Source organism: Pristiophorus japonicus, chromosome 21 (assembly GCF_044704955.1).
Source record: "Pristiophorus japonicus isolate sPriJap1 chromosome 21, sPriJap1.hap1, whole genome shotgun sequence".
In the NCBI taxonomy this organism is placed as follows: Eukaryota; Metazoa; Chordata; class Chondrichthyes; family Pristiophoridae; genus Pristiophorus; species Pristiophorus japonicus.
In genome coordinates, this window is record NC_091997.1 from 35,641,014 (window position 1) to 35,659,097 (window position 18,084).

Genomic DNA, 18,084 nt, shown 5'->3' on the forward strand with positions numbered 1-18,084 from the left:
CACCAAGAGCATACAGAAACCAAGCGCAGGCAGTGGAAGGAGCGTGCGGCAAACCAGACTCCCCACCCACCCTTTCCTTTAACCACTGTCTGTCCCACCTGTGATAGAGACTAATTCCCACATTGGACTGTACATCCACCTGAGAACTCACTTTTAGAGTGGAAGCAAGTCTTCCTCGATTTCGGGGGACTGCCTATGATGATGATGCACTGTCAGAGGTGCTGTCTTTTGGATGAGACATTAAACCGAGGTCCTGTCTGCTCGCTCATGTGGACGTAAAAGATCACACGGCACTATTTTGAAGAAGAGCAGGGGAGTTCTCCCCAGTATCCTGGCCAATATTTATCCCTCAATCAACATAACAAAAGCAGATTATCTGGTCATTGGCACATTGCTGTTTGTGGGAGCTTGCTCTGCGCAAATCGGATGCCGCGTTTCCCACATTACAACAGTGATTGCACTCCAAAAGTACTTCATTGGCTGTAAAGCGCTTTGAGATATCCAGTGGTCGTGAAAGGCGCAATATAAATGCAAGTCTTTCTTTTTCTTTCGAAACAGGATTCTTGTGGTCCAACGGCCCCATTCCACAATGGAACTCCTCGTGCTTCCAGTATAATCGGCAGGGAGAAGGTAAATATCAAACTTCTACACCTGTAGCGTGAACAAGCATCCTTGACAGGCCAATGGTTCAGGGAGGGTGCCCCCCTCTAAAAACATTCCAAGCTTCCATCCTATTGGATGGAAATGGGTGGGTTTCACTTAAAAAAAACTTAAACAAACACAGGTTCATTTCTTGAGGGATAGAATTGAAAAGCAGAGAAATTGTGATTAGATCACACTTGGAGCACTGTGCACAGTCTGGTCTCCATATTATAAAAAGGACACAGAGGCATTAGTGAAGGTGCAAAAAAAAAAATCACAAGAATGATATCAGAACTGAGAGGATATACTTAACAAGAAAGGCTGAACAGGCTGCGGCTGTTTCCTCTAGAAAAGAGAAGGCTGAGGGCTGACCTGATAGAGGTCTTTAAGATATTGAAAAGGTTTGATAGGATAGCCATAGAGAAAATGTTTCCAGCTGTGCGGAGTCCAAAACTAGAGGTCATAAACCTAAGACAACAACTTGAATTTATATAGCACCTTTAAGATAGCACTCCTGTGAAATGTCCCAAGGCACTTCACAGGAGCACTAACAAACAAAATTTGGCATTGAGCCACACAAGGAGAGGTCAGTTCAGGAACTTGGTCAAAGACGTATGTTTTGAGGAGCGTCCCACAGCGTGGTGAGAATGTGGAATGCAGCACCACAAGTGGCAGTTGAGGCAAATAGCATTAAGGGGAGCTAGAGAAGCACATTAGGACGAAAGGAATAGGATTTGCTGATGGGTTTCGATGAAATGGGTGGGAGGAGGCTCGTGTGGAGCATCAACCCTGGCACGGACCAGTTGGGCCGAATTTTATAATATGGAGACCATGTACTCGTGCACACCCACATCTCCACCCCCACACAGTTGCCACAAACAGATTCCGATTAAATGATTCAGCTCTTAAAATGCAGACATCCTGGAGTAAATTTGTTTTGTTCCGCATCAGAGGTCTCTGTTCTGCTGAGTTGCTGCAACCCTGTTTAAAATATCAAAGTTTGAGTATTTTTAGGAGCCCTGGGGAGGCCCTGATTGGCAGAAAGTACAGGCAGTTCCAGTCTAGCACCTCTGAGTGCATGAAAACATTTAGGACTGAGCTGTGGCAAGGTCTGGTATATAACTCTCATGTCATCAGAATTGCTGGGTCAGTAACAGCATGTCGCAGTGCTTGTTCTACTTTGAGCGTAGTTTTCTAGAACGCTGTGAATTAGCTGCACTCTTGATTGGCATGAGATGCAGAATGGTGCCTGCAATCCGCAACTGCATAGGAACAGGAGGAGGCCATTCAACCCCTTGGGCATGTTCCGCCAATCAGTGATGTGCTATGGCTGATCTGTGACCTAACTCCATCCATCCGCCTTGGCTCAATATCCCTTAATACCCTTGACTAGCAATAATCTTACTAGATTTAAAGTGATTTGAGTTTGGCTGCAGAGCCAGTCACTTCCCAAATCTTTATTTCCAATGATAATGTTGAAATGTTTGTCAAATGCCTTTCTTGCATGTGATTTTATTGCACATGATGGAAGGGTACACAGCTTTTCTGTCTCTCCTCTCTTCACAAACAGATCATTGGTTTCTACAGCTCCTTTAAAGCTCCAGCCAGTGATAGGAAGCACCTGTTTGAACAGCACCGTTTTCCCCAGCAGTCTTTACACTGATTCAACATTCCCAGTACCACCTTCCCTAAAGGAACCTCAGTTTTCAATCCTTGATTTCTCTTTTCTATACTGTTCACAATTTGGCTATACATTTCAAAACAAACCCAGGACAATTCCACCTCGATGCAGGTAGCTGTTCTCGTCAATCTTTAAGTTTTATTTCCTACTAACTGCTGGCTAAGAGTGTTTTTTTTCCTCCTTGAAGTGCACGATAACATGAGCTGTTTGTTTCCCCGCAGACGTCCTCGGGCATCACCATTCCAAAGCCTCCGAAGCCTCCAGACAAGCCTCTGATGCCCTACATGCGCTACAGCAGAAAGGTAGAGTATCTGCAGGATTGTATCGCGGCGTATGCCTTCATTCACCTGACCCAGAACTGCCCGATTACACAAGTGGACTGAGCAAGGTTGTTTGCTATTGTACCATTGACCTTTCACTACCTAGAGTTCCTAGCAAGGAGTGGGATCCCTTTACAGTCGCTACCCCTCTCGGTATCCATTAATATTAACATCTGAAGTCTTGCGTTAGTTGGAGGCTGCAACACAATCCTGAAGGGAAATCTTTTTATAAAACATAGATTCTGGTCTGTAAGTCCCGGCTGATTAAAAGCAAGTCTTCACAGAGATGCAACTTTAAAAAAAAAAATGGACCTCTTTAATAAAGGTTGTGACCTGCTTTAACAAGGGTCCCCTGTTTCCTCTTTCGGTTCTTGTGCTAATAATTAACTTGGATAAATTACTGAGTCTGACCGTGTGGTCGGCTCAATTTACCCTACTGGCATTCACCCCTTTAACCTGCTGCCATTCCGCAATCATTTGTCCACGCGTTTGCGTCCGTGTGTGACTTCAGCTTCCTCGCATTCTCAGTCAGACTAACTCCTCCCAGCCAGCTTCCACCGATGATGTCACCAAGAGCGGTAGCTTAAATAAATTTTAAATTAAAAAAAATATATATATATTTTTTAATCTATCTGATTTTGTAGGAGTACTAATCACAGGACGCCCTCTTTAATGCCTAACTAGTAAATACATTCGGGTGTTGATCCTGCTATACCCACACACTGTCCGCTTGACAGTGTGATAATTCTATTACTGTATTAGCTCTGTAAATAAGTTTCCTTATTATGTTTTAGGTATGGGACCAGGTTAAGGCCTCCAATCCTGATCTGAAGCTGTGGGAAATAGGGAAAATCATTGGTGGAATGTGGCGGGATCTCACAGATGAGGAAAAGCAGGAGTATCTGAATGACTATGAAGCAGAGAAGGTAAAACAGCAGGAACAGGATTCCTTTCAGTGAATGAGTTTCAGTAACTATAAAGTGCATCCGGTTGTTAATGTGAAACATGCTGGTTTGTTTTCCTATTCCGTTATTTTTTGGTTGAGGGTGGAATTTTTGTCCTTGTTGACTTTAAGGAATGTCAGGATTGGGAAGTGGAATATTTTCTCACCTCCGCACTACAGGTCAGGTACAGCACAGGTTAGATGTTTAAAGATCTGGTTGGGAGAATCGCTTTTGAGAATTATTAATTTGAATGAAGTATTACTATGTTTTTTTCCTTGGCTGCAGTTCAGTTATATCTCTGGCCCATGAGAAATGTAAGTAGATAGACAAATGTGCAGCTCGAGCTCCGGCTCGTGTTCCAATTCTGTCCCGTCTAGCGGGCCGGATAGAATGACTTGGTGGGCCAGATGTGGCCCATCGGGACGTATTTTGTCCACCGCTGCTCTACACTGACCCATCAAACACTCCTAGGGCAGGTACAGCACGGGTTAGATACAGAGTAAAGCTCCCTCTACATTGTCCCATCAAACACTCCCAGGGCAGGTACAGCACGGGGTTAGATACAGAGTAAAGCTCCCTCTACACTGTCCCATCAAACACTCCCAGGGCAGGTACAGCACGGGTTTAGATACAGAGTAAAGCTCCCTCTACACTGTCCCATCAAACATTCCCAAGGCAGGTACAGCTCAGGATTAGATACAGAGTAAAGCTCCCTCTACACTGTCCCATCAAACACTCCCAGGGCAGGTACAGCACTGGGTTAGATACAGAGTAAAGCTCCCTCTACACTGTCCCATCAAACACTCCCAGGGCAGGTACAGCATGGGTTAGATACAGAGTAAAACTCCCTCTGCACTGTCGCAGACTTGCAGGGCAGGTAAAGCTCCCTCCACAAAGTTTCTTCCTCTTTCCTGTAACAGAACTTTTGCTGTACCAGTTGGCGTTTCAGTTTCTGAGCCAGCCTTTGGGTGAGATTGCCATCTTTTGTTCAGTCATGGGCAGCTTTGTTCTGTGGATCCGTCTCCTTTGGGAACAGAACGAAGACTTTCAGCCCATCACTCTGGGCTCGATTTGGACACTCACTCTCTCACAGTGAAGGGCCTGTGGGCTTGTGTTTTTACGTGACTATTCCAGGCAATCCCTGTAACAAAGCTTGGTAAAAGTGCAATGTGGTTTCTTATAAACATGTGGTTGGGATGTTGTGTTTCCCCCCCCCCCCCCCCCCCCCCCCCCCCACGATTTCTGTAGAAAATATCATTCCTTGTTGATCGAGAGTTTAGTATCTGCGAACACACACAGTGCTGTCCATTTTTATGACAAATTCAGAGATTGATGTCATGGTCTTGGACAGAGGGGAGAGAAACTTTTGTAAGGTAGTTGACTAACTCTGAGAATAACCCATATGAAGCGTTACAATATTGTTTTCTTCAAATTAAGACCCTTAAAGAAAATTAATTTGATCCTTAGAAACTTACAGAGCAGAAGGAGGCCATTTTGGCCCATCGTGTCCGCGCCGGCCGACAAAGAGCCGTACGGCCCTCGGTCAACAGCCCTTAAGGTTACATATAAACCTATGAACAATGAATAATGGCGGAAAGGTAAAGAGCACCCAGTCCAACCAATCCGCCTCGCACAACTGCGACGCCCCTTATACTGAAACATTCTACACTCCATCCCAACCCGAACCATGTGATCTCCTGGGAGAGGCAAAAACCAACTAAAAACCCAGGCCAATTTAGGGAGAAAAAATCTGGGAAAATTCCTCTCTGACCCATCCAGGCAATCGAATCTAGTCCAGGCGATCACCTTGGCCGTATTCGATTCCCTGCAGTACTTACCATCATATCTGTGCCAGCCAACAAGGTTATCCAGTCTAATCCCAATTACCAGCTCTAGGTCCATAACCCTGCAGGCTACAGCACTTCAAGTGCCCATCCAAGCACCTTTTAAATGTGGTGAGGGTTTCTGCACCCACCACCCTTCCAGGCAGTGAGTTCCAGACCCCCACAACCCTCTGCGTGAAGAAGCCCCCCCTCAAATCCCTTTGAACCTTCCACCATCCACCTTAAAACTATGCCCCCTCTTAATTGACCCCTGCACCAATGGAAATAGGCCCTTGCTATCCACTATATCCAGGCCCCTCAAAATGTTGTACACCATGAGGTCTCCTCTCAACCTCCTCTGATCCAATGAGAACAAGCCTAGCCTATCCAATCTGTCCTCATAGCTAAGATTCTCCATTCCACGCAGCATCTTAGTAAATCTCCTCTGCACCCTTTCTAGTGCAATCACATTCTTCCTATAATACGGCGACCAGAACTGCACGCAGTACTCCAGCTGTGGCCTAACCAGAGTATTATACAATTTAAGCTTTGTTCTGTGGGCTGGATTTGAACACTCACACTCTTGCAGTGAAGGGCCTGTAGGCTAAGACTTGAAAGTTCCTCTCTTGCCCTTGACTCAGGAGATGTTGTAAGGCAGAATGTAGTAAAGTATGAGTTCCATATTATCTATGGTTTGCTGTGTAATATTCCTTTGTGCATGTTTTATTTTTGCTGCCGAACCAGCCCTTTTGGCCAGTTTGAAGCCAAGCGCTGGACTGAAGCAAAAGAGAAATCATTTTCCAAGTTTTAGTTGAACTGGTTTAATCTCGGCTGAAACTTTTCCACTGCTTGGCAACATTTCACAAACGTGGATACCGAGAATTATGTGAAAAGCTCTTTGCAAACCCTTTCAAGCTTTCATTGATCGGAATGGTAAAGGGTTGTGCTCTTTTGCACCTTCAGATGCCACCACAATGCAGGTCTCCATGTGTGATCAAGCCGTTTGTTTTCAGTGGTATTTTTCAGCATTTGGGTAGTAAGAATATTTTGGAAACGGACTTTATTCTATATAACTGGTGCTGAAAGTTTTCATTGATGAAAGTGGGGCCGGGGGTACCATGGTGAAACAGCAAGTCGGAGTGATGTCTTGCAGCACATGGTGCGGGATGAGAGTTTTCATGCCTATGATTCTCCACACTGAATTACCAATCTCCGTCATGTGAAGGCTATCCTGGAACTCTATAGGAAGAGAGGGACAGTGGGGAGAGTCACTAAGAGCCACTGCTGTGTCCCTCCCAGGGATGGTCATAGAGCTGACGAGAACTGCTCACAAGCTGTCACCTCTCCTTTACTGGGAGATTGGAACATGACCTTAGAGAAGAAAAACATACTTTAAGAGGAATTGGTTGCTACATTTGGGCGTTCCCACTTACGTTTCCTGTATTTGCTTCTACTTCAGGTTGAGTACAATGAAGCCATGAAAGCGTATCACAACTCTCCCGCGTATCTCGCCTACATCAATGCTAAAAGTAGGGCTGAGGCAGCACTCGAGGAAGAGAGTCGCCAACGGCAATCACGGATGGAGAAAGGAGAGCCTTACATGAGCATCCAGCCAGCTGAAGACCCTGATGGTGAGCGCGGGTCTGTATACAGCTCAGCACTGTCACAGCCTGTGAGCGTGGATAGTAGTTAATTCTGCCCTCGTAGACTTCCACTAACCACGTCATCTGTCTTGGTCATGACTATGAAAAGTAGCAAGAATAGTTTGTGAAAACCAGCTGACAACCTTATCACCATCATCATAGGCAGTCCCTCGGAATCGAGGAAAACTTGCTTCCACTCTTAGAATGAGTCGTTGGGTTACTGAACAGTCTAATACGAGAGCCACAGACTCTGTCACAGGTGGGACAGATAGTCGTTGAGGGTAAGGGAGGATGGGACTGGTTTGCCGCACGCTCTTTCCGCTGCCTGCGCTTGATTTCTGCATGATCTCGGCGATGAGACTCGAGGTGCTCAGCGCCTTCCCGGATGCACTGTCTCCACTTAGGGCGGTCTTTGGCCAGGGACTCCCAGGTGTCGGTGGGGATGTTGCAGTTTATCAGGGAGGCTTTGAGGGTGTCTTTGTAATGTTTCCTCTGCCCACCATAGTTTGTGAAAACCAGCTGACAACCTTAATGGTGAACATGGATGCGTAATGATTGGCAGCTTGCCACCATCCTTGAGAGAAAGAAGGGAATGTAAATATAGGTGATAGTTTTATTATAAGGCAAATCTGATACTTACTTCAGATTTCTGCACTTGTCCTGTGGTTTTCTCAGTCAGTAGTGAGAGTCTCCTCTTATTGCTCCTGTTTTTGGCGGCGTGATTTTGCCTCTTGTTGCCCCATTTTCACTGACTCTGTCTCCCTGCATTGCCCCTATTTTCGCTGGCTGTTTCTGTCTCCTATTCGAGACAGGTTGGATTCTCTCTGAGGAATGGCTCACCTGGCCCCTCAAAGCCTGTCTGCCACCTAATAGCTCAAGTCAGGAGTGTGATGGAATATTGATCATTTGCCACAACAACACTAAGAAAGTTCGACCAGGTCAGAGCAGGATGAAGATCCCAATGTTGATTCCTGGCCGGTGGAGGTTTGACTGATCTCACCTGGAGCAACAGCGTGACTACTACAGTTGCTGTTGGTGCTCTTGGGCTGGGTGCCTGTCCCTGGTCATTATGAAGCCACTTTTGTTGGAAAGGTGCAAGCAGACTGGATTGTGATTAGCTATGATTCCCTACTTGGCCAAATAACCACTTGAGCAAAGTACCACAACACTGCAGGTGCCCCGGCATGAAGATGCTTCTAGGAGAGAGAAGTAGCTGGGAAAATGGTGAAACTAGCTGGTTACTGATGAAAAGTCTGTGTATTTCAAGTAGCTGTCTGCCCCTCCCTTCATTCTTGAGGCGAAGTGCAAACAGCAAGTTACACTTTTCCTGGGGTCAAAGATGCTTTTGACAATTGGTATGTATAGTCTGATTTAGATTTTATTGGAACAATCGTGTGATTCCATTTTTTTTTGCATTTAATTGAAACCATAAGTTTACAAACTGAGGTATGTAGTTTGTGGGTAGGGGGTGATGGGACCCAGGGCTGCCATGAGATTTCTGTCCCCCTGGGGCCATGGAGACTGCCTGCTGTGTAAAGAGTGCCTCTGCACTCAATGTTTTTTCTATTTATTCACCTACTAACATGTTATTTCTGTGGCTTTGCACAAATCCTGTTTAATGCTTCTGCAACAATAGCACTGCTTTGCTTGGCGTAACTAACAATCAATGGCCTTGGCAGTTTGGACATTGGGGTCCTCGGGTAAGAACATCTAGTCGTCTTATGTGTGTGTGTATAGCTCATGGTTTGATAGCAAGATATGATCTATTTTTTTCTACTGCTCCCCCCCCTCCCCCCCGCCACTCCCCCTCCAAAAAGAACAATATCTTGGTTTAATCAATAGTCCCTGTGCTAATACTCTTCATGTACTGTGCAAGCGTGAACTGCAACACCATGTATTTATATACCGCCTTTAATGTAGTAAAACTTCCCAAGGTGCTTCACAGGAGCGTCTTAAAACAAAATTTGACACCAAGCCACACAGAGGTATTGGGGCAGATGATCAAAAGCTTGGTCAAAGAGGTAGGTTTTAAGGAGCAAGTGAAAGGAGGAGAGCGCGGCAAAGGGGTTAAGGGAGGGAATTCCAGAGCTTGGGGCCCAGGTAGCTGAAGGCACAGCCACCAATGGTTGAGTGATTAAAATCAGGGATGCCCAAGAGGCCAGAATTAGAGGAGCGCAGATATCTCGGGTGGTGGTTGTGAGCCTGGAGGAGATTACAGAGATAGGGAGGGGTCAAGGCGATGGAGGAATTTGAAAACTAGGATGGGAGTTTTAAAATCGAGGTGTTGTTTAACTGGGAACCAATGTAGATCAGCGAACACAGGGGCGATGGGTGAGCGGGACCTGATGCGAGTTAGAAACATAGAAAATAGGTGCAAGAGTAGGCCATTCGGCCCTTCGAGCCTGCACCACCATTCAATAAGATCATGGCTGATCATTCACCTCAGCACCCCTTTCCTGCTTTCTCTCCATACACCTTGATCCCTTTAGCCGTAAGGGCCAAATCCAACTCCCTCTTGAATATCTCTAACGAACTGGCATCAACAACTCTCTGCGGAAGAGAATTCCACAGCTTAACAACTCTCTGAGTGAAGAAGTTTCTCCTCATCTCGGTCCTAAATGGCTTACCCCTTATCCTTAGACTGTGACCCCTGGTTCCCTAACATCGGGAACATTCTTCCTTCATCTAACCTGTCCAGTCCCGTCAGAATTTTATATGTTTCTATGAGATCCCCTCTCATTCTTCTAAACTCCAGTGAATACAGGCCCAATCGATCCAGTCACTCCTCATAGTTCAGTCCTGCCATTCCAGGAATCAGTCTGGTGAACCTTCGCTGCACTCCCTCAATAGCAAGAACATCCTTCCTCAGATTAGGAGACCAAAACTGAACCCAGTATTCCAGGTGAGGCCTCACCAAGGCCCTGTACAACTGCAGGAAGACCACCCTGCTCCTATACTCAAATCCCTTAGCTATGAAGGCCAACATACCATTTGCCTTCTTTCCCACCTGCTGTACCTGCATGCCAACCTTCAATGACTGATGTACCATGACACCCAGCTCTCGTTGCACCTCCCCTTTTCCTAATGTGTCACCATTCAGATAATATTCTGTCTTCCTGTTTTTGCCACCAAAGTGGATAACCTCACATTTATTCACATTATACTGCATCTGCCATGCATTTGCCCACTCACCTAACCAGTCCAAGTCACCCTGCAGCCTCTTAGCATCCTCCTCACAGCTCACACCACCATCCAGCTTAGTGTCATCTGCAAACTTGGAGATATTGCACTCAATTCCTTCATCTAAATCATTGATATATATTGTAAATAGCTGTGGTCCCAGCACTGGCAGCAGAGTTTTGGATGACCTTAAGTTTACAGAGGGTTGAATGTGGGAGGCCAGCCAGGAGTGCGTTGGAATAGTCAAGTCTGGAGGTAACAAAGGTCTGGATGAGGGCTTCAGCAGCGGATGAGCATAGACAAGGGTGGAGACGGGCGATGTTCCGGAGGTGGAAATAGGTGATGATTGACGCAGATATGTGGTCGGAAGCTCATCTAGAGGTCAAATATGACACGAAGGTTGCAAACAGTCTGGTTCATCCTTGGAGAGTAACCACTGATGGGGTCAGTAGTTAGGGAACAGAGTTTCTGGCGGGGACCAAAAACAATGGCTTCAATCTTCCCAATATTTAGTTGGAGCAAATCTCTGCTCTTCCAGACTGACAATTTAGCTACAGTGGAGGGATCGAGAGAGGTGGTGGTGAGGTAGACTTGGGTGTTATCAGCATACATGTAGAAACTGACGCTGTGTTTCTGGATGATGTCGCCGAGGGGCAGCATGTAGATGAGAATTAGGAGGGGGCCAAGGATAGATCCTTGGGGGACACCAGAGGTATCTGCTCATTAACTGCTCTTGAACTCGCCATTAAAAGGTGTGTGAGAGTAACTTCAATTATCTCTAATCAGCAATTTTGCCAAACTGTGCCTCACCTTTGCTTAAGGCGTTCCTAATGAGCACACCAGAGACCGTGACAGGGCGGTTGCTGAGTAAGGAATAAATTTGTAACTTATTCTCTGCACTGCTCATTCTTGAGGGAGTTTATTTAATGTATGTATTGCATTTCCCACCCAAAGCAAAGGTTTGCAGCCAGAGTGCTTTCAGTAGTTTATCTCACTAACTCTCTCCAGCAGATGTTGGGGCAGTTTATTGTGTGATGCTCGGGCGTACTCCTGTCCTAGGTTCAGTGGACTCGTATCCCACCCTCATTCGCACTGGTACATCAGGATTGTTTGTTTGCTTTAGTTTTTTCAGTTTGGTGTAGGTCGGTGGAGTTTACATGGTACACTGCCAGCTGCAAATTTTTCACAAAGAAGCATTCTCGATGCCCTATGCCACCCTGTCCTGGGGCCTATTCCTGCTTTGTTTACAACACCGATCATGCAGTTTCACTTGATGAAATCAAGCTGAGACACATTAGCGATCCAGTTTCCTCTATCGAGAACCTAAATCTTGGTACAAGTTCCAGGGTAATGGGCTCCATCAGACAGTAACAGCTGCTCTCCTGGCCTTGAGGGAAACATATACCACGGGGCCGATTTTAGACCCCCGTACCTGACGACAAAGGAACGGGTGGGGGGGAGCGGTCGAAATAGTGGCAGTGTCCTGCACTATAGTTTTGTAGCAGGCTTTCACGGTCTAATTTAAAATCCCAGGTTTTGGGAGGTCTGGGAGATCTCATTAAAATGCATAAATCGGCATCTGGTGACATAATTGAGACCCTGATGCCATTTTACCGTGCAGTTATGCACTTGTACCCCATCTCTTCACCACCCTCTCCCCAGTGCCGTCCACATGAGGATTGTCAGTCGTGCCAAGGAGCATCAGGCCCGGAAGTGGGATGAGGGGTAGATCAAATGAATTTTATTTACAGGTTCCTTGTGGGATAGCAGCAGCAGGAATACTCCTCTGGGCCCCACAAGCAAAGCATCTCCTGCTCCAGGATTTCCTTTCCTCCCCCCCCCACACACGATCGTGATCACATCTGGCGCACCCCTCCATCCCCACTCTCACCCAGACTTCCGAGGACTGTTCCCACAGGTTCCTCGCTCCCCAGGTTAAGATCGGGACCAATGTGCATTCCGATAGGTGGGACAGACTCTGTACACTGTATTTTCAAAGGCTACAGTGAAGGATCGTGGGTTGTATGTTAGAATTTAGAAGGCAAAAATAGAGCTTTAATACATTGCTCATACGGATTAAGAAAATCATTTTTGTTTTCCTTTTCTACATGTAATATTTTGTTTAGTTAAACTTCAGCCATTTAGCATGTGCTGTTTGCTATACTCCTCTAATTCCACACCCTTTAATCTTCTCTAGTAATCTCCCATGGCCTTTCCTAAAGTCAACCTCCTGCATTCCCCATCTACATTTGTCAGTGATCTCATACAATTCTTTTGAGGTTTGTCAAGCACAATCACTTGCAATCCATGCTGGTTATTGTGGAATATTTTCTCTTTATCTAGATACATGGTCATTTCATCGTTGAAAATTTAACATCCATGCTGGGAAAATGTAATTTTAACACTTGCAATTAGCTCTGCTCTGTCTACCTTTTCAACAGTAGGTACTACATTGGCCACTGTGCAGTCCTCTGTCCCACATCCCCACACTATAGAGCTCTGAAATATAGGCGCCGATATTTACTGGGAGATTGGGAGGGAGGGGACGGGTGTCTGCGGCTGGAAAGGTGAGACATCATTAGAATTTTCTTTTTTTTCCCCAAAAATATACTTTATTCATATAAAATTTTCACAATACATTGGAAAATAGTTCAGTACCTTGCGGTCAGCAATTCCATATAATTTGTTTGGATACTGACAGCAGTTCCATACAATGCACTAGCGTGCATTTCATTTCAAGGTACAGTTTAGTACAATCTGTAAATCACGTTACATGTAGCACTGTGCAAAGAAGGATATTACATGGAGCAGATGAGAACAGGTTTACATTACATTCCAGGATACATTTTAATACTGATCACCAATCACGTTACATGTAGCACAATGCAGATGAAAGCAGTACACGGAATGGATGGGAATACATTTACATTTCTTTACAAGTTAATAAATAGTGCAGAGACTTGCATTATACATGGCAATCCATTCCCTACCCGTCAGCCAGCCAGATTGAGAGGCTGATTGAAGAGTGATACAGAGAACATGGAGCAGCTCTGCACCTACCTGTCTGGGTTGGAGTGGCATGGCTTGAGGAAAAAGACAAGGGAATTATTTCATTGCACCTAACCATTTGCTATTTCTGCAGAAGAATAAAATCAGGCTTAGCATTATATTTTGACATGATGTGTAAAACTGCGATGGCCTTGGGCTGATTGTATGCTTGATGGCTTCTATTCACTACAGTCGAATGGCTGGAAGTTTTTAAATGTATAGGACAGATACCGAACATGACTGTTCTTAGCGATAGTAATCTCAACTTCACCTTCGTCAGGTGGTGAGAAATTTCCCACAAGTTACTGGTCCAGTTTCTTTTGCGTCTGCAATCTCCTGACTTTCTTCTTTCCCAACCCTTACAGATTACGATGATGGCTTTTCAATGAAGCACATCTCTGCGGCACGTTTCCAGAGAAACCATCGTTTGATTAGTGAGATTCTGAGCGAGAGCGTTGTCCCGGATGTTCGTTCTGTGGTGACGACAGCACGCATGCAGGTTCTGAAACGGCAGGTGCAATCACTGATGGTTCACCAGGTGTGTAGTGAAGGCTGCATCGTGGGGCGTCTTTGTAATTGGAGTTTTAAAAACACGTTAATTATTGTATTAATATCTTGCATCACCATGTATTTCCTGTCAACTTTTCCTATTATAAATTCCTGTATCTACATTTATAATGGAAACTTCCACTCTAAATCTCTTAGAATGTATTTTGTAACTGTGGTTCTCACCCTAAACTTCAACTAATGGAAATAGTCTATTTCTATCTACCCTGTCCCCTCCCGGAATGTGTAGAAACACATTTGTTGCATGCCTAGGACAATTTTGATAAAGAAAGAAAGACCTGCACTTGTATAGCGCTTCTCATGACCTCAGGACGTCCCAAAGCGCTTCACAGCCAATGTACAGCAAGTGTAGTCACTGTTAGAGGAAGCGCACAGCAGCAAATGTGCGCACAGCAAGTCCATCAAACAGTAATGTGATAATAACCAGGTAATCTTTTTCTTGTGATGTTGATTGAGCGATAATTATGGACCAGGACACTGGGGAGAACTCCCCTGCTCCTCTTCTAAAGAGTGCCATGGGATCTTTTCCATCTAGCTGAGAGCGCATTTTGACGGCACCACCATCGGTGCAGCGCTCCCTCAGTACTGAATTGCAGTGTCCGCCTGGACTTTTGTGCTCTAGTCTCTGCAATGAGATTTGAACCCCCGGTCTTCTGGCGAGAGTAATGACGAAGCCAAACCTGACAAGTTTCAGCAGTAAATTTATTCAAATTAAGTGGCGCATAACAAAACAGTGTCTGTGTTTAAATTGCTCCCCTCTGTGCGAAACAGCACACTCATAAGTACGTGTCCAGGCCCATCATCAAACATCCTCTGCATCCGGTGCAAGAAATAAGCAAATACATAGATGTTTCAACATTGAGCTGGCCATTCTGCCCCTGCCAGTATTTGCCCACCTTGCGAGCAAAAATTTCTAATCACATTTTTAAAATTCACTCATTGGATTTGGGTGTCATTGGCAAGGCCGGCATTTATTGCCCATCCCCTAATTGCACTCGAGAAGGTGGTGGTGAGCCGCCGCCTTGAACCGCTGCAGTCCGTGCGGTGGAAGTACTCCCACAGTCCTGTTGGGCAGGGAATTCCAGGATTTTGACCCAGTGACAATTAAATAACAGCGATATATTTCCAAATGAGGATGTGTGTGATTTGGAGGTGGTGGTGTTCCCATGCAACTGCTGTCCTTGTCCTAGATGGTAGAGATCGCGGGTTTGGGAGGTGCTGTCGAAGTAGCCTTGACGAGTTCCTGCAGTGCATCTTATAGATGGTGCACACTGTAGCCACGGAGAGCCGGTGGTGGAGGGAGTGAATGTTTAAGGCAGTGGATGGGGTGCCAATCAAGCGAGCTGCTTTGTCCTGGATGGTGTTGAGCTTCTTGAGTGTTATTGGAGCTGCACTCATCCAGGCACGTGGAGAGTATTCCATCATATTCCTGACTTGTGCCTTGTAGATGATGGAAAGGCTTTGGGGAGTCAGGTAAGTCGCTTGCTGCAGAATACCCAGCCTCTGACCTGCTCTTGTTGCCGTAGTATTTATGTGGCTGGTCCAGTTAAGGTTCTGGTCAATGGGAGATTTGACGATGGTAATGCCATTCAATAGAAAATAGACCCCTCAAGCCTGCACCACCATTCAATAAGATCACGGCTGATCATTCACCTCTGTACCACCTTCCTCCCTTCTCTCCATACCCCTTGATGCCTTTAGCCGTAGGGGCCACATCTAACTCCCTCTTGAATATATCCAGTGAACTGGCATCAACAACTCTCTGCGGCAGGGAATTCCACAGGTTAACAACTCTGAGTGAAGAAGTTTCTCCTCATCTCAGTCCAAAATGGCTTCCCTCTTATCCTTAGACTATGTCCCCTGGCTGTAGACTTCCCCAACATTGGGAACATTCTTCCTGCATCTAACCTGTCCAGTCCCGTCAGAATTTTGTATGTTTCTATGAGATCCCCTCTCATCCTTCTAAACTCCAGTGAATACAGGCCCAGTTGATCCAGTCTCTCCTCATATGTCAGTCCTGCCATCCCGGGAAACAGTCTGGTGAACCTTCGCTGCACTCCCTCAATAGCAAGAACGTCCTTCCTCAGATTAGGAGACCAAAACTGAACACACTATTCCAGGTGAGGCTTCACCAAGGCCATATACAACTGCAGCAAGACCTCCCTGCTCCTATACTTAAATCCCCTAGCTATGAAGACCAACATATCATTTGCTTTCTTCACCACCTGCTTTACCTGCATGCCAACTTTCAATGAATGATATACCATGACACCCAGGTCTCGTTGCACCTCCTTTTCCTAATCTGCCGCCATTCAGATAATATTCTGCCTTCGTGTTTTTGCCACCAAAGTGGATAACCTCACGTTTATGACATTATACTGCATCTGCCATGCTTTTGCCCATTCACCTAACCTGTCCAAGTCACCCTGCAGCCTCTTGGCATTCTCCTCACAGCTCACACCGCCACCCAGCTTAGTGTTATCTGCAAACTTGGAGATATTACACTCAATTCCTTCATCTAAATCATTCATGTATATTGTAAAGAGCTGGGGTCCTAGTACTGAGCCCTGCGGCACCCCACTAGTCACTGCCTGCCATTCTGAAAAGGACCCGTTTATCCCGACTCTCTGCTTCCTGTCTGCCAACCAGTTCTCTATCCACGTCAGTATGTTACCCTCAATACCATGTGCTTTAATTTTGCACACCAATCTCTTGTGTGGGACTTTGTCAAAAGCCCTTTGAAATACACCACATCCACTGGTTCTCCCTTGTCCACTCTAGCAGTTACATCCTCAAAAAAATTCTAGAAGATTTGTCAAGCATGATTTCCCTTTCATAAATCCATGCTGACTTGGACCGATCCTGTCACTGCTTTCCAAATGCACTGCTATTTCATCTTTAATAATTGATTCCAACATTTTCCCCAATGCTGATGTCAGGCTAACCGGTCTATAATTACCTGTTTTCTCTCTTCCTCCTTTCTTAAGAAGTGGTGTTACATTACCCTACCCTCCAGTCCATAGGAGCTGATCCAGAGTCGATAGACTGTTGGAAAATGATCACCAATGCACCCACTATTTCCAGGGCCACTTCCTTAAGTACTGTGGGATGCAGACTATCAGGCCCCGGGGATTTATCTGCCTTCAATCCCATCAATTTCCCTAACACAATTTCCTGCCTATTAAGGATTTCCTTCAGTTCCTCCTTCTCACTAGACCCACTGTCCCTGAGTATTTCTGGAATGTTATTTGTGTCTTCCTTCGTGAAGACAGAACCAAAGTATTTGTTTAACTGGTCTGCCATTTCTTTGTTCCCCATTATAAATTATGAATCTGACTGCAAGGGACCTACGTTTGTCTTCACTAATCTTTTTCTCTTCACATATCTATAGAAGCTTTTGCAGTCAGTTTTTATTTTCCCAGCAAGTTTCCTCTCATACTCTATTTTCCTCCTCCTAATGAAACCCTTTGTCCTCCCCTACTGAATTATAAAATTCTCCCAGTCCTCAGGTTTGCTGCTTTTCTTGCCAATTTATATGCCTCTTCCTTAATTTCCCTTGTTAGCCACGGTTGAGCCACTTTACCCGTTTTTTTACTTCAGACAGGGATGTACAATTGTTGAAGTTCATCCATGCGATCTTTAAATGTTTGCCATTGCCTATCCACCATCATCCCTTTAAGTGTCACTCGCCAGTCTATTCTAGCCAATTCACATCTCATACCATTGAAGTTACCTTTCCTTAAGTTCAGGACCCTAGTCTCTGAATTAACTGTGTCACTCTCCATCTTAATAAAGAATTCTACCATATTATGGTCACTCTTTCCCACGGGGCCTCGCACAACAAGATTGCTAATTAGTCCAATTACATCATATGCATTAACAGCTATCTGCGCAGTTAATTCGTCCACCTTATTACGAATACTCCTCGCATTGAGGCACAGAGCCTTCAGGCTTGTCTTTTTAACACACTTTGCCCCTTTAGAATTATGTTGTAATGTGGCCCTTTTTGCTTTTTGCCTGGGGTTTCTCTGCCCTCCACTTACTTTTCTTCTTTCTATCTTTTGCTTCTGCCCCCATTCTACTTCACTCTGTCTCCCTGCATCAGTTCCTATCCCTGTGCCATATTAGTTTAACCCCTCCCCAACAGCACTAGCAAGCACTCCCCCCTAGGACATTGGTTCCGGTCCTGCCCAGGTGCAGACCGTCCGGTTTGTACTGGTCCCACCTCCCGCTTGA

General features: G+C 45.5%; 1 protein-coding gene across 2 annotated transcripts in view; it reads left to right on the forward strand.

The window, feature by feature from the left end:
- smarce1 (SWI/SNF related BAF chromatin remodeling complex subunit E1) overlaps positions 1–18,084 on the forward strand; it is a 78,914-nt gene that overhangs the window by 40,831 nt on the left and 19,999 nt on the right. For both annotated transcript variants that reach the window (XM_070864622.1, XM_070864623.1), the window contains exons 5-9: positions 559–630; positions 2,545–2,625; positions 3,438–3,569; positions 6,870–7,041; positions 13,647–13,819. In XM_070864622.1, coding sequence (XP_070720723.1) covers positions 559–630; positions 2,545–2,625; positions 3,438–3,569; positions 6,870–7,041; positions 13,647–13,819 — 630 coding nt within the window. The remainder of the gene's footprint in view (positions 1–558; positions 631–2,544; positions 2,626–3,437; positions 3,570–6,869; positions 7,042–13,646; positions 13,820–18,084) is intronic.